Source organism: Micromys minutus (genome assembly GCF_963924665.1).
Source record: "Micromys minutus genome assembly, chromosome: 18".
Classification (NCBI taxonomy): Eukaryota; Metazoa; Chordata; class Mammalia; order Rodentia; family Muridae; genus Micromys; species Micromys minutus.
Window position 1 is genome coordinate 41,249,061 of NC_137953.1, and position 23,315 is coordinate 41,272,375.

At 45.1% G+C, this 23,315-nt stretch overlaps 1 protein-coding gene across 1 annotated transcript in view; it reads left to right on the forward strand.

The window, feature by feature from the left end:
- Nucleotides 1-2,904: 2,904 nt before the first annotated feature.
- Nucleotides 2,905-23,315, forward strand: part of SVOPL (SVOP like) — a gene marked incomplete at both ends in the record, with an annotated part of 52,418 nt that continues 32,007 nt past the window's right edge. Inside the window, 8 exons of the mRNA XM_080932408.1 lie at nt 2,905-2,986; nt 3,690-3,781; nt 6,944-7,042; nt 12,504-12,575; nt 13,886-14,010; nt 16,440-16,503; nt 20,293-20,418; nt 22,607-22,735. Of these exons, the coding sequence (XP_080788534.1) occupies nt 2,905-2,986; nt 3,690-3,781; nt 6,944-7,042; nt 12,504-12,575; nt 13,886-14,010; nt 16,440-16,503; nt 20,293-20,418; nt 22,607-22,735 (789 nt within the window). The remainder of the gene's footprint in view (nt 2,987-3,689; nt 3,782-6,943; nt 7,043-12,503; nt 12,576-13,885; nt 14,011-16,439; nt 16,504-20,292; nt 20,419-22,606; nt 22,736-23,315) is intronic.

The window sequence follows — 23,315 nt, forward strand, 5'->3', positions numbered from 1 at the left end:
GTGCCCAAATTGACTGTCACCTCCAGTTGCTGTACTCACTGCTGCTGAGGCTCTCCCTCCTCCCTCCTCCATCTTGTGATGGCACTTAGCACAAGACCTACCCTCTCAGCAGTTTTAGTACAGAGCACAGTGGTGCCTCCCGTATAGGGCCCATCTCTCAGACTGACTGCGTTTTATGCCACCTGCCCAGCATCATCATCCAGGTCATGTATGTCCTCAGCCTCTTCCTGTGTTGTTACCCATGGCAGGATTTCCTTCTTTTATGTCTGGATAATTCTCTGTTTGATGTACACAGTGCATTTTTCTTATGCACATATTCATCAGTAGTCAGTTAGGTTGCTTCCTGTCTCGGCTGGTAAGTGATGTTGTTTCGTGACACAAGGTACAGGTTTTCCGTTTTCCTTTAGGATGGCTGCCTCTAGTTCCTCTGGAGATCCCTGCCTCTAGAGTTTGAACCAGTTAATATAGCAGTTCTAATTTACCTTTTTTTTTTTTTTTTTTTTTTTTTGAGGGAACACCTTACTCCATCCACGATGGCTGTACCGATTTACATTCCAATCAACAGTGTACAAGGATTCCACAGCTTCACATATATTACACACATGCTCTACCATGGAGCTACATCCTCAAGCCCTTTTCAAAGTGCTGATGATAGCCGTTCTCATGGGTGTGAGCTCAAGTCTCTTGTGGTTTTGTTTTGCATCTCTATTGATTAGTGTTGATGACTCTTCTCTATGTACCTATTAACCAACCATATATATTGGCTTTGTTATGTGTATCCATGTGTAGTATACATATGTATGTGAAGGCATGTCTTTGTATGAATATGTATGTATGTGTACACATGTGTCGGTATGCATGTAGAGGCCCAACGTTGATGATGGGAGTCTTCCTTAATGATTCCAACTTACTCACTGAGGCAGGGCCTTTCTCTTGAACCGGAGCTTACAAATGTATCTAGCTGGGTAGCCAGGTTGCTGCGAAGACTCCCAATGGCTGGAAGTGAACTCCTTTCGTGGGGGCTGGGAATCTGAACTCTGATCTTCATGCTTGCAGTGTGCGGGCAGGCTCTCTTAACTTCCAAGACAGCCTATCTTCTTTTGTAGGAATTCCTGATACACTGTGGGTGTTCGCCCTTCATATGTTGTGAGTCTATGGGAAAATTATATAAGAATCACAGAATTTTACTTTTAAAGTTATTCGTTTCGAAAATGTTTCACATACTAAATCACAGTACATCCATAATCCTTCAACACTTTGCCACACATATGGCCCATATTTTTTTTTTTAATTATTTTCATTTTATGGGTTTGAGTGTTCTACCTGCATATGTGTGTATGCACCATTTTTTTGTCTAGTGCATGCATAGGCCAGCAGAGGGCATCAGATGTCCTGGAACTGGAGTAGGAGTTGTCTGTAAACTGCCAAATGGGTGCTAGAAACTAAATCCAGGTCCTCTGCAAAGAGCAGTAAGTACTCTTAACCCAAGTTGGCTCCCCAGCTCCATGGCCCCTTCTCTTGATTAGTTCCACCCTAACTCCTCTCTCACAAGTCCCTCAACACCTCTGACCCTCTGACCTTTGACCCTCTACCTTCATGCTCTGCTCTTTATTCATGGCCCCTAAAGGTTCCCATTAGCATTATCTGAATGTGTATGAGCAACCTACCAGTATCCACACCCCTGGCTTCCCCTCCTTCCCTAGAAGCCCTCAGCTGCCAATAACTCTCAGCTGGGGGTGGAGTCTTGTGAGCCCCCTCTGTGCCAGAGCTAGTGAGTTCATATTGCCTCTTTTGGGTGTTTTATTTTGATGAAAAGGAGTCTTCCCATGTAGCCCTGGCAATCATGAGGTCTTCACTTTGAATTTCCTATGAGCAAATGCATTTTAACATGCTGCTATGTTTCCAGTTTTTGTAGTCATCATTCTTTTTTTAATTTTAATTTTAATTTTTTTTTTTTTTTGGTCATCAAGTCAGGGTTTCTCTGTGTAGCCCTAGAAGTTGCTCTGTAGACTAGGCTAGCCTTGAACTCTGTGCTTAAGAGATGTACATACCTCTGCCTCCTGAGTGCTGGGATTAAAGGCATGTGCCACTGTTGCTTGGATCAGTCACCACTCTTTATTTGTGGCAGCAAATGCTTAATAAGCCGTCCTCATAGCGTGAGGCTTCCCCTTACCGAACAGGTCGGTGCACACCACGTGCAATGCGGGTGGAGGATGAATGCTTTCTGTGAGCTAACCTCACACCGGCCTGAGAGTTAGGTGCAGTAGCATATTATTCCCATTTTAGGAGTGAGGAGAAGAAGGTGCAGAAGGAGGCAAATTCCTCAAACCAGGTGCCCAGTAAATAGCAAGGAGGGAATCTAAACGTAAGAGTAGTCAAGAGTAGTCTGACAAAATGAATGGCAGAGACAAAAAAAATACTCTAGGACTTGTGTGTGCACGTGTGTGTGTGTGTGTGTGTGTGTGTAGGTCAACCTCAGGAGCCTGTGCATGTATGTACATGAGTATGTGCATGCTACGGGTCAACCTAGGGTGTGGCCCCTCAGGAATGCTGTCCACCTTTATCTGAGGCAGGTCTTTCACTGGCATGCAACTTGCAGATTCAGCCATGCTGGCTGGCCAGAAAGACCCAGGAATCTTCCTGTTTCCACATCAGATGTCTTTTTAACATGGGTTCTATGCATACAAAAAGCTCACAATGTGTGCACAGTAAGCACTTTACTGACCAAGCCTACCTACTAACCTTCCTTCTAGGACTTGTGAGGGCTCAAAGCAATTTTCCATGGTGTGGGCTTGGCATAGGATAAGTCTTCTATAACCATGATATTTCTTCTTTGCTACTCGCCCATGATATTTCTTCTTTGGCTTCATTAGGGGAGCTGTGTGGGGAATCAGAGTGACCTAGATGGCAGCCAAGCAGACAGAACCCGTGACAATCATCAGCCTTCGGAAACTGAGCCAGGCAGCCCCAGAACCACAGCAGAAAGGTAAGACCATCCCGAAACCTCAGCTTTCAAACCATTGCTTAACATTGTTGTAATGCTAGGAGTCAAGGCTATAGGTCAGTTGTTAGAGTGTTTGCCTAACCTGCACAAAGTCTGTCTTAGTTAGGGTTTTACTGCTGTGTACAGACACCATGACCAAGGCAAGTCTTATAAATGACATTTAATTGGGGCTGGCTTAAAGGTTCAGTGGTTCAGTCCATTACCATCAAGGCAAGAGCATGGCAGAATCCAGGCAGGCATGGTGCAGGAGGAGCTGAGAGTTCTACACCTTCATCCAAAGGAAGCCAGAAACAGACTGAGTATCTTCAGGCAGCTGGGAGGAAGGTCTCCAAGCCCACCCCCAGAATGACACACTTCCTCCAACAAGGCCACACTTTCTAATAGTGCCACTCTCTGGGCCTAGCATATGCAAACCATCACAAAGTCTGAAACTAGATTCTCAGTACCACATACACTGGGTTTGGTGGCACAAGTTTGTAATCCCACAGGAGTTATAGAGACATGAGGATCAGGAGTTCAAGGTCATCCCCATCTACATAGGAGTTTGAAGTCAGTCTAGGCTTCACAAGACCAAAGTAATAAGTAATAATAATGTTGCACATACCTGCAAAGGTGGGCCACAGTCCTCAAGGGTTCCCTTCTCCCCTCCCCCCCAGTGGTCCTCATACTCTGCCTTCCTTGTCAGATACAAAGACATTCACAGTAGAGGATGCAGTGGAGACCATCGGCTTCGGGCGCTTCCACATTGCACTCTTCCTAATCATGGGCAGCACAGGGGTGAGTGCTCTTGGCCAACCTTTGTAGCTGTGATTCTGACCTCACTGTTTGGCACCAAGTTTCTGCTGGCCTCCAGCGCTGGGCTGTCCATCCCAGGGAGTGGGAATCCCATGGAAATTTCATCAGCCTTTGCAATGAGTTGGGTGGGAACAACTGAATGCATGTGTCTGTTTTGGCAATTCAAGACTCATCTTAAAGGTTTACACTGAGCTCTTGGGAAGAAAGGAAATGACCATGGGGTTGTTCCATGAGGAGTAGACACAAACTCTTGAGCGTGTATGCATTGGTATCATCTAGAGCACCTGCTGTCAGGAAGATTCTCGATCCCCTAAGAGGCTCAGTTTTCTTCTATCATTGGCATATGTTTCTCCTAAATTCTAGGTGTTGTGTGCTAGGCATGGTGGGAATATCTGTATTCACAGCATTCGGCAGATAGCTATAAGAAGGTCAGCAGTTCACGGTTATCTTCTGCTAAGTGTTGAGTTTGAGGCCAGCTTGGGATATGTAAAATCTGACTTCACATGTCCACAGTGGCATATACCCTTATACACACACACACACACACACACACACACACACACACACACACACACATTTAGGCTTTTTTTAAGTTTTAGAAAGGGCTAGTGATACATCTCAGTGAAAGAGAGCTTGGCTAGCAGGTGAAGTTTCAGCAAGACTCTGGGATAGATGCCCAGTACCCCAGTGCAAAGATCAAATCAAATCAAATCTCTTTCTTTTGGGAAATGTGGTCTTATTGTGTTCTCCTTGGTATGGTGGACTTAGGTGATTGCAGTCCTGAATATTTAATTCTCTAAAGACTTTCACCAAATGTTCACTAACCGAAAGCAGGCAACACAGGAGTGTAATTCTGGTTTTGAGAGGAGGAAGCAGGAGGATTGGAAGAGGTATTTGGTAAATCAAACACTTTCTGAGATGGTCATGCTGTCTGAGTCCTGTGCTAAAACCCAGTCTCTGAACTCTGAGCACAGCTGCAATCCTCTAGGGCAGACAAGCCACACAGTAACAGGAAAGTCCAGAGCTTTGGGACCACGACTCCTCCTTTTCACGCCAGGCCTCCACATTACTATAATAAACGACCCTCTGTCCCAGAAGTGTCATTGAGAGAAACCTCCGGCAAACGTGCTCTCTTCCTTTATTTCTCCTTCCTCTCCCTTGTCAGGGTGCAAGCTCTCAAATTTGGTAGGTCCTGTAGTCCCATTAGATACCTAGACTGAGGTATGAGGATCACTTGAGGCCAAGAGTTCAAAGCCAGCCCTATCTCAAAAACAAAAATTCTGCCTGAGTCTGGCCCCAGCATCTATACCAAGGCTGCATTCAGTGGTGCGTGCACCTGCAGTCCCAGCGGGAGGGGAAGATAAGGATTCCTGCTGGCCATCGGGTCAAGCCAAATGGGGGAGCTCGGTGAGTAAGAGACTAAGAAGATAAAGTTGGGCTAGAGGGATGGCATGTGCTGCTCTTGCAGAAGACCCAGGTTTCATTCCAGCACCCACATGGCAGCTCACAACCATCTGTAACTCCAGTTCCAGGGGATCCAATACAACCTTCTGGTTGCCTTGGGTCCTTCGTACATGTGGTACGCATGCATACTCAAACACACACACACACTCTCTCTCTCTCTCTCTCTCTCTCTCTCTCTCTAAATTAAATACTAATATAATACTTAATATCATACTAATATAATATTTAGTATAACAAATTTAATATTGATTGTTTACTATTAATATGTAATATCAACTAATTATTAATTTGTATTATATATTATGTATATTGTACTGGCTGGTTTTTGTGTCAATTTGACACAAGCTGGAGTTACACAGAGAAAGGAGCCTCCTTTGAGAAAACACCTCTATGAGATTCAGCTGTAAGGCATTTTCTCAATTAGTGATCAAGGGGGGAGGAGCCAGCCCATTGTGGGTGGTACTATCCTGGGCTGGGAGACCTGGGTTCTATAAGTAAGCAAGCTGAGCAAGCCAGTAAGTAAGATCCCTCCATGGTCTCTGCATCAGCTCCTGCTTCCTGACCTGCTTGAGTTCCAGTCCTGACTTCCTTTGGTGATGAACAGCAATGTGGAAGTGTAAGCTGAATAAACCTTTCCCCCACCTCTAACTTGCTTCTTGGCCATGATATTTTGTGCAGGAATAGAAACCCTGACTAAGACAAATTGGTACCAGCATAGTGGGGTATTCCTGTGACAACCTTTGGGGAAGACTGTGGAAGGACTTCGGAAGTTTGAGCTAGAAGAGTCATTGGGACATTAAGAGCTCTGTGGGATGTTCTGTGGGAGCTTGGAATATAATGTTGAGAACAGTGCAGAACATGAACAGGTCATTCAACCTCCAGGTTGAGGATCCCCAGGCTGAGAACTGCTGACCTAGGGGAGCGAGGACATTGGGGCTGGGAGGGTGACATGGTTGTGTGGAGGTGATAGGAGCTGGTGTACAGATGTGACATGGTTGTGTGGAAGTGTTAGGAGCTGGTGTACAGATGTGGCATGCCTGTGTGGAGGTGTTATAAGCTGGTGTATAGAGGTGACATGCCTGTGTGGCGGTGATAGGAGCTGGTGTACAGATGTGACATGGTTGTGTGGAGGTGTTATGAGCTGGTGTACAGATGTGACATGGTTGTGTGGAGGTGACAGGAGCTGGTGTACAGATGTGACATGGTTGTGTAGAGGTGTTATGAGCTGGTGTACAGATGTGACATGGTTGTGTGGAGGTGTTATGAGCTGGTGTACAGATGTGGCATGCTTGTGTGGAGGTGATAGGTGCTGGTGTACAGATGTGACATGGTTGTGTGGAGGTGACAGGAGCTGGTGTACAGATGTGACATGCCTGTGTGGAGGTGACAGAAGCTGGTGTACAGATGTGACATGGTTGTGTGGAGGTGACAGGAGCTGGTGTACAGATGTGACATGCCTGTGTGGAGGTGACAGAAGCTGGTGTACAGATGTGACATGGTTGTGTGGAGGTGACAGGAGCTGGTGTACAGATGTGACATGGTTGTGTGGAGGTGTTATGAGCTGGTGTACAGATGTGACATGGTTGTGTGGAGGTGTTATGAGCTGGTGTACAGATGTGACATGCCTGTGTGGAGGTGATAGCTGGTATACAGATGTGGCATTGTTCCCTTCTCTTTCAGGTTGTGGAGGCCATGGAGATCATGTTAATAGCGGTGGTGTCCCCTGTTATCCGATGTGAATGGAGGCTGGACAACTGGCAGGTGGCGCTTGTTACTACGGTGAGTACCTTCTGCCTGTGCCCTGTGAATGGACAACCGAGTGCCCGGCTTTCTTTCCAGTCCTTCAGGAGCTCAGCCAACCCTGACCCCACCCATGATGAGCAGTGCTGGCCTCAAAAACTCCTGGGTTCCAGGCCCTGTGCAGTTAGCATTCAATGCCTTTTTCACTTTCTCTTTTGGTCTAGCGACTAACCATGAGTGGCCAAGCATTCCTAGCTGATGTCTCCTCAGTGATTCTAGAACAGTCGCACTTCTGTGCACTGCCATCAATCACAGCCCCAGCCCCTCCTCCCTAGCATCCGGCCCTCCAGCTGATCTCCACTCAACATCCAGCAAAGTGTTAAGTTCTTCCTGAAAAAGACATTTGACACAGTTATGTGTCCCAGTTTTCAGATTCCTAGTCCATGTCACAAGAAGCAACTTCACACAAAGGATTTATACTTCAATAGTCACTATGTTTCTTAAATGGATATTAAGGTAAGTTTTCTATCTGACACATGGTTCGGTTAGTATGCCAAGAGGACATATGAAAATGTGAGGCCATGCTGTGAATGTGAGAAGCCACCGAAAGCCTTAAAAAGGGTTGTGATTGGCTGCTCCAATAATTCTGAGGAAGCATGGCTGGTGGGCCAGATACCAGGGAGGCGGTAAGTGTCTGTGAACGGCAATGCCTGGAGGTGAGTCTGTGTGTTCTGAAACTACTGAGGCACTGACACCAGCCTAGGAGGACCAGAGAGGCGCAGAGTAATGAGAAAGGAGTTGGCTTACACATAACCCAGAATGACATCCCAGACTGTGGCCTGGCTGAGAGGACTGCTGGGAGTCAGGAAGGTGGTGACCTGTAACAGGCTTCGAGGGCAAGATTCTGTGAGACAGGGTTAAGGCCGTTGTCTGAAAGCGCTCGTGGAAAATTCTAGATGCTTTCTTGCTGACCTCCCCCCACCCCCATTCCCTGGCTTATATTCTTGTGCCTTAGTTCGGGTCTCATTGGTGTGAAGAAACACAGTGACCGCAGAAACTCTTATAAAGAAAACCATCTAACGGGGGCTGGCTTACAGTCTCAGAGGCTTAGTCCACTATCGTCATGGTGGGAGGATGGCAGCATCCAGGCAGGCATGGTGCAGGAAGAGCTGGGAGTTCTACATCTTCATCTGAAGGAAGCAGAAGGTGACTGTGTCACCCTGAGGGTAGCTTGAGCATATATAAGACCTAAAGCCCTCCTTTACAGTGACACACTTCCAACAAGGCCACACCTGTTTCAATAAGGGCACACCTCCCAATAGTGTCACTCCCTGTGGGCCACACACTGAAATACACATGTCTACGGGGGGCATCCCTATTGAATCCACCATACCTTTCGAGCTTGCAAGGATACGGACAGAGGAGTGTCCCTTGCTTGGTAGGACAGTGAGGACAGATGGTTACCTTTCCACTCACAGCCTCCTCTGAATTGGCATCTGTGCTGGATCCCCACTCCCTCCCTGAGAACTGCTCTGTAAATCCTGTTTCTTTCTGTGTCTTGGAGGACAGAAGGCTTGGGGCCCAGATGTGTGTCGAGTCACAGCAGCAGGTCTGTCCTTTTCTGTAGTATTTGAGTCAGAAACTTGCCTTCTGCTTTGTGATTGATACAGGATCTTACTACACAGCACGGGACACGGTCTGTGCTTCATTTGTGTCCCCTCTTTCAGTCTCTGGGTGCTGGGATTACAGGTGTGCCACCATACTTGGCAGAATCATTTTTTATATTTTAAATAAGGGATCAGAGTTCCACAGGAAGACTGCAAGAGAACTGTGAAGTGTGTTATTGCAATCTTACAGAAATGCAGGCTTCAGGGTTAACACAGGCTATGAGTCAAGTTTCTATTCCAGAAAGTAGAGCCCAGGGCAATAATCATGGCTTTTGTAGGTCAAAAAACTATGGGGTGAAAACTAAGACACTGAATAAAGGAAAAGCAAAGACTGTACCAGAAAGTGGGAAGACTCCATGTTTATGGATTGGTAGAATTAACACCATGTACGTGGTTGTGTTGGCAAGGGCAGTCTCTAGATTCATTCCAATCCCCATCAAAACTCCAATGCTACTCTTTGAAGAAGTAGAAAGAAACAATCCTAAGATTAACGTCTAAACACAAAAGACTCCTCGTGGTCAAAGCAACCCCAAGCAGAGAGATTTATGCAGGCCCCTGATTTCAAATGGCATTGCAGAGCCATATAACAAACCACAGTGCTGGCCAAGATCCACATGCAGACTGAGGGCATACAGCAGTCGACACAGACATAAACCCGCACGGCCATGGCCACGCAGGTTTTGAGAAAGGTGTCAAAAACACCCATGGGAAAGCATAAAGCCTGTCTGCAAGGGGTTCTGGGAAAACTGAGTACACACACAAAGAACGAAATTAGAACTACATCTCGCACTGCACAAAAATCAATTCAAAATGGATCAGAGACCTTAATATAAAACCCAAAACCACTGAAACCTCTAGAGGGAAACAGGAATAGCAAAGACTTTCTGAAAGACTCCAAAACACTGGAAATGACCCCAGCTGACAAGTAGAATTATGTGAAAATTTAAAAGCCAGCCAAGGAGCAGTCAGCAGAGTGCAGAGGCAGGTTACAGAAAGGGAGAAAATGCCTGCCAGCTCAAACGGGGTGGGGGGGCAATACTCCAAACACGTAAAGAACTGGGGAAGTAAAACACCAAGAACCCAAAATTTCCATTAAATTGGTGATGTAATATATCATACAGGCCTCAAAAGAAATTAAACAGCCAATAGACATTTAAAGTATTCAGCAACCTTAGCTATCAGAGAAATGAAAATTAAAGCGATTTCAAGGGGCTGGAGAGATGGCTCAGTGGTTAAGATCACTGACTGCTCTTCCAGAGGTCCTGAATTCAATTCCCAGAAACCACACGGTGGCTCAGAACCATCTAAATGGGCTCCAATGTGGCCTTCTGGTATCAGAAGAGAGGAACAACATACTCATATAAATGAATGAATCTTAAAAAATAAAATAAAATGAAACGACTTCAAGATTTGGTTTCATCCGAGTCACAGTGGCTGTCATCAAGAAGATGAATGACCACAGATGTTGGCAAGGGTGTGGGGGAGGGGAGCCCTTATCCACTGTTGATGCTGAAATAACCTCCATGGAAATCAATATGCAGGCTTCTCAAAAACAGAAGCCAAACAAACCCTAAAACTAGAGCTCAGCCATACTCCAGTGCCAGGGTACAGTCTGAAAATACTCTTGGTCCAACTGCAGAGACACTTGCACATCTATGATGCTGCTCTGTGCACACTGAAATGTGCTAGAAATGGAGTCATCTCAGGGGCAGATGAACACAGAAGAAAACATGGCGCATGTACAAAATAGAACTTTAACCAGCCATAAGGAAAACAAGAGTCATGACAGTGTATGGACATGTATGGAACTGGAAATCATGTTAAACCAAGTATCCCAGATTCAAAAGACAAACACCACGTTTTCTCTCATCGGTGGCTCCTAGCTTCTACTTTTTAAATCTGTGTTTAGGGCAGATATGTGTCATGAAACTAAGACAAGAACCATGAGGGGGGAAAAGATGGGAGGATTAGGGAAGATGAAAACCGAATAGAACAAGTGTGACATGACAGTGGGTGGGTGGGGTGGGGGAACCAACAGGAAGCAGGAGAGAAAGGAAAGAAGGGAAGCAGGCGTCATCAAAAAAGCTTGGAGGTCCATGGCTTAGGTAGATTAAGGACCCCTGCTGCTGGCACAAGTCTGAGTCCCAGTGCAACTGTTGAGCAGCTCAAACCACATGTAACTTCAGCTCCAGGTATCCAATGTTCTTCTGGGCTACTTGGACATCATCATGTATGGGTACATATACGACAGTCAGGCACACACATTCTCTCTCTCTCTCCCTCCCTCCCTCCCTCCCTCTCCCCCCACCCTCACAACACAATTTTTAAAATGTGTATAAAAATGCTATAACAATGAAACCCATTACATACACATTGTTTGCTAATTGAAAAAATAATTTATAAAAGAGAATTTATGGGAACCTAAGGCCCTGGATTTGATCTGCAGCACAGAAGTGGGGTGGGGCAATGGGCTTGCTTGATGTCTTTCAAACAGTTCCTTCTGAGTCTCTCTTATGAAGGGTAGAGAGGAAGAGAAACAGGGCAGGTGGAAGGGGGAGGGGGAGGGAGAAGGGGAGAGGGGGCATTTCCCATGAGAAGTGCTGGAGGCAAAGCTGGCACTATGCCTCTTCTTTCCTGGAGGCATCAGCCTGGAGGCTTCCTAAGGGGAAAAGCAATTGTCTGGAAGGCAGAGAAGTGGGTGCTAAGTGCACAGGCACCAACACAGAGCCAGGGCTGAGTGAAGTGTTAGACAAGAGAGGAAAACAAGGCCTTAGGGTTTACAGTTCAGAGATTTTATGTATTTGTTTATTGAGACAGGGTCTCTATGTGTAAGCACCTGCGCTCACTTACTGAACTAAGTCTCTGGAAACGGTTGGTGAGAATGAAAACCAGGCCTGGCTTGGAAGGCTGTCAGCAAGACTGAGGCTGAGACAAGTTTATTGCAAGCAATCGGACTTTTTATATGCTTATCAGAAACAGAATACAGTTGTAGTTGCCAGGATACAATGTTGTTTACAAGTTATACAGGGTACATAAGATTAATGGCTAATTAAGAGTAATTGCTCAGCCAAGCTTCTATATGCTTTGCTGACTTGTGGGGAACGCAGAGACACACAGATGACCTGAGTGTCCTACTGCCTGAGGGAGTGCTTCTGCTTCTCAGGAACTGAAAGACACACAGTGCCCCAGCAGCCAGGATTTTAACTGGGAAGATCTATGACGGTGTCTGTCTATGATTCTCTGCATCCATGTAGTCCAATCTAGCCTCCAATACCCAAGGATAACCTTACATTTCTGACCCTCTTGCTTCTACCTCCAGAGGGCTGGGCTTACAGACACAAACCCTCATGCCTGATTTTATGTGGCACTGGGGATAAAACCCAGGGTTTTAGGTGTGCTAAGCAAGTATCCTTCCAACTGAGCCCTTGCCCCAGCTCTTGAGAAGTTTTCAAGTGGGTGACTGGCTCCGGTGTTGTTCATTTGTGATCACACAAAGAAAGGCTGCTTTGGTGGCAGCAGCTCTGCCACCACAATGAGGGATAACAAGCATGACCAGATCTTATGTGACAACGAGAAGTCACAGCTTTGGTCTGTGTACAGCTGAAGCCAGTTTCTGGAAGAAGGACCCATTTCCACCTGAGTCCTGTCAGTGTGGTATATTTGTAACAGAAGCGTAGACACTGACCTCAGGAGCCCGCCTGTACTCCCTGAACCATGGAAGGCTGCATCTGCAGCCTAATTTTACTTGGGATGGCTATATGATTAATGTAGCAAACACAAGCTCACTGGTGGTGTATTCTGCTTAGAGCATTTTTTTTCCACCTTGGTTATAGATGGTGTTTTTTGGCTACATGGTATCCAGCATTCTCTTTGGTCTCCTGGCTGACAGATATGGCCGCTGGAAGGTAGGTTGGGCCATGTAAGACTGCACACACCCCCTTTGGGGCACTTTCCCTATTGCTCCTCTTCCATGGACTTGTCTCATGTTGGTACCTCCCACCTCAAAGGGGATCCGAGAGCTTATTGAGGAGCTGAACACAAATGACAGTGACCAGCAGGAACACAGACTCAGGTTACCCCGAATACCACATTTTACTGGCTAGTTTTATGTCAACTTGACACAAGCTAGAGTCATCAGAGAGAAGGGAGCCTCAATTGAGAAAATGCTTCCGTAAGATCCAGCTGAAGGTAAACCTGTAGGGCATTTTCTTAATTAGTGGTGAATGAGAGAGGGCCTAGCCCGTTGTGGGTGATGCCATCGACAGACTGGTGGTTCTGGATTCTATAAGACAGCAAGCCAGTTAGCAGCTTCCCTCCGAGGCATCTGCATCAGCTCCTGCCTTTGAGTTCCTGTTCTGACTTTTTTGGATGATGAACACTGATGTAGGGGTGTGAGGCAAACAAACCCTTCCCCAGTTCTCTTTGGTCATGGTGTTCCATTACAGCAATAGTAACCCTAAGACAATGTTCCAACTTGGTCTTGCTACTTAATAGCAAAGACACATGTTGGGGACATTAGATTGGTGGCTGAAGCAAAGCAGGGGACTCTCTGCTATAGGGCTCAGAAGTTACCTAATGACATTGTTTTTTAGCTTGGGGACAGCAAAAGCTAGTTAAGTTCATGTAACCCAAAGGTTTTACCTTACGATTACTGGGATGTTGGATACAGAGGTGGGTGAAAAATGTCTACTGAGAGAGCTAAGGACATCCTAAGATAATGTGGCTCTAGATCTGTAGTAGTCCAGCTTTCTAAGTTATAGTTCTCAGCAGCCACCCAGTTTTGTAAAATCATCAGCATAGCCATGGTTTTCCTGGGGACTTTAGTTCTAAACCTTTGTTGTTCTTGTAAATAAGAAAAAGCAATGCTTCGTTTGCTTTGAATACTCTTTCCAATACAGGGTCTCCTTTGCTCCTAACAGCCCTGTGAGGGGAGAGGGGAGAGCTTTGTTCTGTGTTACCTCTGAGGGTGGACGTGCTGGATGCAGAAAAAGGGGCTTTCAGACACAGAATTTTCTGGAGTGTGTCAGTGGAGACTGTGAGAGACCAGCAGGTGCTGTGGCCCTGATGTTCCTCAGAGGAAGCACCCACATCCAGAGGTGTCTGATATCCCTTCATCCCCTGATGTTCCTCAGAGGAAGCTCCCACCTCCAGAGGTGTCTGAGACCCCTTCCTTCTCCAGGCAGATCCAATGACACATGTTCTTTTCTTGCTTCAGATTTTGCTGCTCTCATTCCTGTGGGGAGCCTACTTCTCCTTACTCACCTCTTTCTCCCCCTCCTACATCTGGTTTGTCTTTCTGCGGACGATGGTAGGCTGTGGAGTATCTGGCCATGCACAAGGGTAAGACCTGCTTCATGGTCTTGTCTTTGGGAGAGAAATGTTGTCATTCTAAATGTGGTGTACACACACACACACACACACACACACACACACACACACACGGGGGGGGGAGAGGGAGGGAGGGAGAAACGGACATACATGCACACAGAGAGAGAGAGACATACACACATGTACACATTCACACATGGGGCACAGGTTTATATACAGGCAGACAAAGCATACACACACATGCACACAGAGATGGAGACAGATACACACACACACAGTCACAGATAGACACAGAGACAGAGACAGACACACATGTACACATTCACACACAGATAAGGGGGCATAGATTTATATACAGGCAGAAAAACACACACACACAGACACACACACACATGCACACACAGACACACACACACACACACACATGCACACACAGACACACACAGACACTCACAGACACACACACAGACACACACACACAGACACACACACACACAGACACACACAGACACACACAGACACACACACAGACACACACACACAGACACACAGAGACACACACACAGAGACACACACAGACACACACACACACACACACACACACACACACAAACATACACTGTACTAAATAGCTGAAGTCCATGTTAGTCCGACAGCTCGTGGTCAAGGCCTTGGTTTTGAAGGTAGGTCAAGGATGTAGGATTTACGTTTTTTCCTGCACACTATTTGTGGCACTCTTCGTATCCCTTCATATTGCTGCCTGTCAACCCCTCTCACCTCAAAGGGGATAAGAGAGAGCTGGCTCTGGGGCCAAATACAAACACTTGTACCATTCAGGAGCAGCCACGCATTATGAAGTTTAAAACCACACCTGACTAGACAAATGGCTCAAGGGTTAAGAGTACTTACTGCTCTTGCAGAGGGCCAAAGTTCAAATCAACTGCAGAGGAAATTTGATGCCTCTGGTCTCTTTGGGAACCTGCAATCCATGTGCACATGAACACACACACACACACACACACACACACACACACACACATACACACACACAATTAAAAATAAAATAAAAATATTTGGATTAAAAAAAAACAAGATAAAAAACAAAACCCATACCAGAAAGAAAAACCAAAGCAGAGGGGAAATCCTGAAACAGGCTTTAATGAATGTACTGCCTGTTACCTGCCAGCCTGTCTTCTGCTGCTCGGTGATTGTACAGGGTCTCGATGTTTGGGTGTGAGAGTTGCTGTGATAATGTTCCAGTTATGGGGCCATCTAGATATCCACAGAACCTCTCAGTCTATTCCCCCCAGGATGCCTTGAGGCTTGTTCTCCTTCAATCACATCAGGAGCCGTCAGAGCACCTGGCACTGCCTTCTTGTGTAGAAAACAGACATTTTCTCCTGGGCCATTAGTTAAGTATCTGAGAGCCAGACAGGACGAGATGCTGAGAGAGCTTCAAAGTCTCCTGCAAGAAACAGCCCAGCCAATACTTTTAAAGGAAGGAAGGAAGAAAAAAAGAAAGAAAGAGGAAAGAAAGGAAGAAGGAAAGAAGAAAGGGAAGAAGGAAAGAAAGAAGGGGGAAAGAGAAAAAGAAAAGAAAGACAACCCAGCTCTGGCGAATAATGCTAACAGAAAACAGTGTGAAAACATTGGACTCTCATTCTCATGAATTCTGTTCATTCTGTTTACAAATCACCCGCACTTCATTAGGACTGTGCTGTGACTTTCATCAGTGAGCATTCTTTGCCTTCCCTGGAGTATATTTTCATTTCTTAGGTATGTTTTTACATCAAAGGGGTGATTCGATTTGACAAAGCTGTTTTCCAAAGCTTCTCATAGCTGTAGTGATAGGCCAATGTCCCTGTTTAAATGACTGTGGTGGCAAAGTGACAGGCAAGGAGCAGCTGCAAGTTCACTTCTCACTGGAAGTAGAAGGTCACTGTAACAATTACAGCTTCATAGCCAATGAGCTCCCTTTTAATTAAAATAAGTTTTAGATTTATGTGTGTGAGTGCTTTGCAGCATGCATGTATATATGTGTATGTACAATTGTATGTATGTATATATGTATCTGTGTATGTATGCATGTCTGTATATATGTGTGCACATGTATGCATGTGTTTATATGTGTGTTGTGTGTGTATGTATGAATGAATGTATGTATGTGTAGTCTATGAGTGCCTGGTGCCTGTAGAGGATACAAAAGGGCATCAGACACCTTGGAACTGCAATTAAGGATGATGGCGAACACCATGTGGGTTCTGAGAGCCAAACTCAGGTCCCATGGAGGATCCACAAGTGATCATAAGTGCTGAGCCATCTCTAAACTCCCCCCCATGCTTATAAATGCCTTTATTGAGGTGAAGGCTTGTGACCATTTAAAGAACAGTTGCTTGGCTTTCTAAAAACAGGATGACTATGTTTCTTCATTCCCTGTGCAGGTTAATCATAAAGACTGAATTTTTGCCCACCAAATACCGAGGCTACATGCTGCCTTTGTCTCAGGTAAGGTAGAGTGGGGACTCCACAGAGCCTTCTGCTTCTGAACAGAACTGTGGGTTGTCTTCCTTCCAATCAAACACTCATACACATTGTGAAGCTCAAGCATCGCCTAGTGTTTTGGCACCAACTAATGGGTACAAAGCATGTCTAACGCAGGGGTCCACTGTGAAGCTTATCTGAGCTGGGGACTTGTACCACCCAGCAACGATGCTCAAGTTCATCCAAGATGGCTTTTTCACTACTGAGACTTCAGAGGAGACAGCTCCTATCCTTTTTGCATGTCTCATCTTTCTTCCAAGGATGCTGGTGTGTCCAGATCCATATTGCTCCCACTTGGAGGAAGGCACCATGATTGTGTCTTGGCAGCTGCTGTTCCTCCAGGGTCTTCCCTCCACAGACCCTGGCTAGCTGTTGACTAGAGGTCATCAGAAGCCTTATTGATCTTGCTCCCCTGGACTGTTTCTGATGCTCTCAGACCCTAAGGTCTCAACTCCAGTGAATGCCCAGGAGAAAGAAAACCCTTTCCACTAAGGTTTAGAGTATTTGGCAATGAATAAAACAGGAGGTTGCTTTGCATTTTTTAAATATAGAATTCCAGTAACACCAACCATCAAGAACCAGAAACACCCAACGGTGAGTCCAATTTCTCACCACATTTTTGTCTTTAGTTTTTCATGACCAGGAATGCATCTGTATTCATAGTGTCTGCACTTTATCCTTCAATACTAAGTGATCCATCTGTCCAGCACTGTGGCAGGCTTCCTCAGTGCCCCCATCTTGTCTAAGTCTCCTTGGGTCATATATTCAACTCCAGTGGCTGCCTATATATACACATCCCTTTCTATCTATCCATGGTAGATTGGTTCTTGGATCCCAGAGGATATAAGCATTTATGGAGGCTCAAGTTCTTTATAGAGAATGGTGTCATATTGTATATACCCCCTCAGATACTATATACTTTCAATCATTTACATTTGAGTTGCCTAATCTATGTTTTGTAGGTATTCACTTGTCTAGCACAGACTTTTTGTTTCTTAATATCTTCCATATACAGTTGGCTGAAACCATGGATGTAGAATTCATGGACGTGAATCCTACAGAAAGGGACAAACAGCTCAACCTAGGCTTTCTTCTTACTGTCTCCAAAACTATAGATTGAAAACCAGGAACACCTCCCTGAATTGAGAGCTGGTTGCCATGTACCTGCGAGTCACTAGAATATTTTAGTGAGTCCTAAAATGCAATGTCAGGATTTTATTGCTGTGAAGAAACGCCATGATCACAGCAATTCTTATAAGGGAAAGCACTTAATGGGCCTCACCACCTTTATGTTTTTGATGGTTTCCTTTGTTCCCTAAACCTGACTGTCCTGGAACTCTGTAGACCAGGGTGGCCTCAAACAGAGATCTGCCAGCCTCTGCCTTCTGAATGCTAGGATTAAAGATGTGCACCACCACACCAGGACCTAAGCTATTCTTTAATTCCTTTTAGCAAGTTGGAAGCTTAGCTGGGTGGGATCTTGCCATGAGGTCACCACTCCTTTTATTTCATTTAATATCAGACTTTTCTTTAGTCTGTTGATCTCTTTGCTCGCATGATTTAGCTCCATTCCACTTCCTGGTGCCCATTTTCTCCTCAAACTTTGCATTTTGTATATTTCCTTGCTTAGATTGATTTTCATTATTGATAACCACACCAAAAATGGATATTAGGCTGTTTTGAGATTATTTTTTGAAACACAATCAATCTAAAAACTCTTTAACTTAGCTGTAGACAGATTTTTCATACAAGGGTAGAAAGAAGCCACATTCTTCACCAAAACATCATAAGAAGAGTCTCCTCTGAAACCTTTTGAGCCAGGTCCCAACAGTTTGTCACCCTCAGCAGCACTGTCTTCCATGTTTCTACTAGGATTGCCTATTAAGCCCCACTGAAAACATTCCATGGCTTTCCCAATCCTAAGTCCACATTCCTCCAAACAAAAGCATGGTCCAACCTATCATAACAACTTAGTTAGGGTTTTATTGCTGTGAAGAGAGACCATGACCATGGCACCTCTTATAAAGGAACAGATTTAATTGGGACTGGCTTATAGTTTCAGAGGTTCAGCCCATTATTGTTATGGTCAGCTTGCAGGCAGATGCGTTGCTGGAGAAGGAGCTGAGAGATCTAGATTTAAATTAGTAGGTAGCAGGAAGGAAGACTTTTTGAGCTTCTGAGACCTCAAAAACCCATCTTCTAGTGACATACCTCCTCCAACAAAGCCTTACCTACTTCAACAATCTCGCACCTCCTAATAGTCCCAAAGGACCTAAGGGCGCATTTTCTTCAAATTACCACATGCAACCTTCTTAGGACTTGCCTCTTCACTTTCCCAAGACCTGTGATATTCATGTTTCTATTCCAGGTCAAAGCAAGCAGCTCACCTTCTGCCATCTGAGCTTAAGTAGGAGCCTCAGTGGACCCTACTCTTCCCTTTCCCATACTCAGCTTCCAGACTCTGCTGCCTCATTCCCAATTCTCGGACCCATTGTTCAAGTGTTCATCAACAAACCTTGTCACCTTTCCCTTCAGAGATGTGTGCTCAATGCATTAATAAAGTCTTTCCTCCATTACTACTGAGATCCATCCCAATGCCACATCAACTGTCACTTACTCTTACACAGCAGCTATATTTACTTCAGAAAAGTTGTCCCTTGTCACCCAAGTCATTCTCCATACAATATTCTATTGTCTTTATAGCCCTAACACTTTCTAAAAGAATCTATTTTTGGTGAAGTTATTGTTTATAAGGTAACCCTCCCTTGGGTCTGGAAAGATGGCTTAGTGGTTAAAAGCACTGCTATTCTTCTAGAACATATGGGTTTGATTCCCAGGACCCACTTGGCAGCTTACAACCAGCTGTGACTCCAGTTCTAGGGAATCTGATACCTACTGGCCTTCTCAATCACCAGATATGGCACACAAACATATGCAGGTAAAAATAAATGCACATAAAAATAAATATTTTTAAAAGCTACCCATTAATTGACTTTCTAAAGGGTCTTCTAAAATACTACTTTTTTTTTTATCTCCGTGAGATAGTGAACATTATTTTTCATTATAAATGGGTAGGAGTGCTCAGGCAAACAGGAATGGTTCTATTAATAATTCTTGACCAGTGGGGCCCACAGTACTTAATATCAAGTTTGTAAACAAACAAAAACCCAGAGCATAAAACATTATGTATTCTATGGAATGTTTTTTTGGAAAAAGAAAGGAACAAAATACTTCTTATTGTCTGTGTCTGAGGGAGCATTGGAGGCAAACAGTAAAAAAAAACCACATCACATCTTTCTGAAAGAGAAAATGACATCACATCCTTCTGAAAGATAAAATGATGTCACATCCTTCTGAAAGAGAAAATGTTGGCCGAGAGCCCGGAGTGGAGCACCTTCCTCACCTTCCTTGTGCTTCCTTAAGATGCAGAGATGGCGTTATCTGTGCCATCAGTGTTGAGAACCCCAGAGTATTAGATGTTTAGTTTGTTTTAAACTTTAGTGACATTGCTGACGGTTTTCTGTAGCTAAAGTAGAGCCAACAATTTATAGAAAACAAACTGAACCACAGAACAGAGTGACTTAACTCCTCAGATCAGAGGAGCCATCCTGGAAGTAGGACCCGATTATCACCCCTCAGAACTCCCACCTCACTCACAAACTACACAGAAGGATCAGCTCCAAGGCTCCACAGAAGGGGAAACGTCAGAGAGGCAGGACAGATGGATAGTCATGTTTCTGGTCTTTCTCCCAGGTTTTCTGGCTTGCTGGTTCCCTGCTCATCATCAGCATGGCCTCTGTAGTCATCCCCACCATTGGGTGGCGCTGGCTCATCCGCATCGCCTCCATCCCTGGCATCATCCTCATCATGGCCTTCAAGGTGATGCTTTTGAAATGCCTCTGTGTTACCTCTCTGCTGGACCACGGACCTCTTTGTAAAACCAGACATACTTTCATTTTTAATTATGTATATGACCATGTGTGTTTGTATGTAGATGTGTACGTGAGAGTGTGTCTGATCCCTTGGGGCTGTAGTGACTTTCAGTTGTGGGAATGTTTGTTTCTCAGTTGGTTGAGTACTTGTCTAGACACTTGAAGCTACCCTGGGTTTGTTCATTAGCACAGCCTAAACTGGGCATGGTAACACATGCTTGCTGTAATCTTAGTAGTCAGGAGACAGAGGCAGGTAAATCAGAAGTTTAAGGTCAGTCTGGAGAGATGGTTCAGCGGTTAAGAGCACTGACTGCTCTTCCAGAGGTCCTGAGTTCAATTCCCAGCAACCATACGGTGGCTCACAATCATCTGTAATGGGATCCAATGCCCTCTTCTGATGTGTCTGAGGACAGCTACAGTGTACTCACATAAAATAGACAAATGACTCTTTTTTTTAATGTGAATTTTTTATTGATATTTTCTGTATTTACATTTCAAATGTTATCCCCTTTTCCCCTACTACCATCCCCATCCACCTCCCCTAGCTTCCATGAAGGTGCTCCTTCTCCAACCGCCCTCTCCCACCTCAGCGCCGTGGCGTTTCCCTAAACTGGGAAAACAAACCTTTCATCGGACCAAAGGCCTCCTCTCTCACTGATGCCAGAAAATGCTATCCTCTGCTACATATGCAACCAGAGCCATGGGTCTCTCCATGTGTGCTCATTGGTTGGTGTTTTAGTCCCTGGGAGCTCTGGAGGGTTTGGTAGATAATATTGTTCTTCCCATGGGGTTGCAAACTCTTTTAGCTCCTTCAGTCCTTTCTGTAGCTCCTTCATTAGGTCCCCTTGTTCACTCTGATGGTTAGCTGTAAACATTCTCAACTGTATCTGTATGACTCTGGCAGAGCCTCTGAGGAGGCATCCATACCTGGTTCCTGCCAGTAAGTACTTCTTGACATCAGCAATAAATAGTGCTTGGGTTTGGTGGCTGTATATGGGGTGGATCCCCAGGTGAGGCAGTCTCTGAGTGATCTTTTTGACAAATGAATCTTTAATAAAGAAAGAAAGAAAGAAAGAAAGAAAGAAAGAAAGAAAGAAAGAAAGAAAGAAAGGTTTCAAGGCTATACTCTACTACATAGTGATTTGAGGCCATCCTGGGATGTGTAAGAGAGAAAAGGAAGGAAAAAGGAGGGGAGAAGAGGAGAGGGGAGAGAGAGAAGGGAGCAGAGAGAACTGAGAAAGAGAAGGTCCCTGGATGATCATTTATTTCAAAGCTTGATCCAATTCAGGTCTCCACAGGGACACTCCCAGCTTTAGAAAGCCTGCGACTAGGTCACAGATTTCTAGGGTTCTGTCTTCTCACCTGGCAACTTTTAAAGATGTTTCGTTTGTTTGCTTGTTTGTAAGAGTTGACCTCCCAAGCATTTCCTTCTCACACATCTTTCCCATGGCTGGTCTCAGGGCAGGGTTCCCTTCTATCCTCTGTGCAGGCTTAGAGGATCATTCTCTTCAGATCTACTGTTCAGAGTCACCCCTTGCCCATCCATGACCCTGAGACCTTGGGTATATTCCTTACCTCACTTGCATTGGCCTTAGGTTAATCCCCAGTGTATACCCGATACCCCCAAGATTCACATCTAGACCCCTCAGGTGCTTTGGGGCCAGTGACTCTCAGGCCTGTTGCTTCCTGTGGGAAGACATTTTCTCTGTGGTTGTTGACTAAGAGGTCACTGCTCTCTCAGCCAACTACATCCCATCACTGAGTGTTCTTCAGGTTCTAGGTTCAAGTGCAGCCTGGAACTTGTTGTATATGAGTTGCTCTCAAGCCTAGGATATAATATCTGCCATTATATAATTGAGGAATCTGTAGAAAATTAAATAAAAATTTATATTGTATCCTTTGGTTTTAGTCCAGTGTTCCTTGTTCTCTAGACCTCTCTCCCTAGAGGCAAATTTCTGAGTCAGCGTGAATTCATCAGAAAAACGTTTGATATGTTGTGTGCCTTTAAACTTGCCAACCCTCCCATGGGGGTGGGGTCTGCAGGACTGAGTAGGGCGTGTATGGAGTAGTGACAGCAGCACCTTTTACAGTCTGTGGACTCTGTCGCTCTGATGCTCTTTGTAATCTGTGCCCAGTTCATCCCGGAATCTGCTCGCTTCAACGTCTCCACCGGGAACACGCAGGCTGCGCTGAACACCCTGCAGAGCATTGCCAAGATGAACCGCTCAGTCATGCCCGAGGGACGGCTGGTGGAGCCCATCCTGGTGAGTGGGCATCTGAGTTATGTGTACACTTGGTAGTCCAGGCGGAAGGGGACCAGTGTGCTCTAGTCTGGCTAGAGAGGAGGGATGGGAGGCAGAGGGATGGCCATGAATGAGCAGATTAGAGGTGGGACTCGGTTGGGCTCTCCTCTGCCCTGCTGCACTGTAATTCTGATAAATCACCTGACTTAACTTTTGTTATCTGTAAAACACAAATGGTGCCCCTTACCTTGTAGATCTAATCATATAATTTGCCTTCATGGTTTATATTATGAAAGATTTTTAATTTTTTATTTTCTGTTCTTATATTGGCTTTGTCTCATTTTGAGAAGATGTCTCCATAAAGCCTAATGGTTTTCTTCAAAAACTTCCCAGTCATCTTGCTGCACACTAGGACATGGTCACATATTCTGTTCATGGCTTTGTTTTATTACTTGAAGTATTTTTTTAAAGATTTATTTATTATATGTAAGTACACTGTATCTGTCTTCATACACACCAGAAGAGGGCACCAAATCCCATTACAGATGGTTGTGAGCCACCATGTGGTTACTGGGAATTGAACTCAAGACCTCTGGAAGAA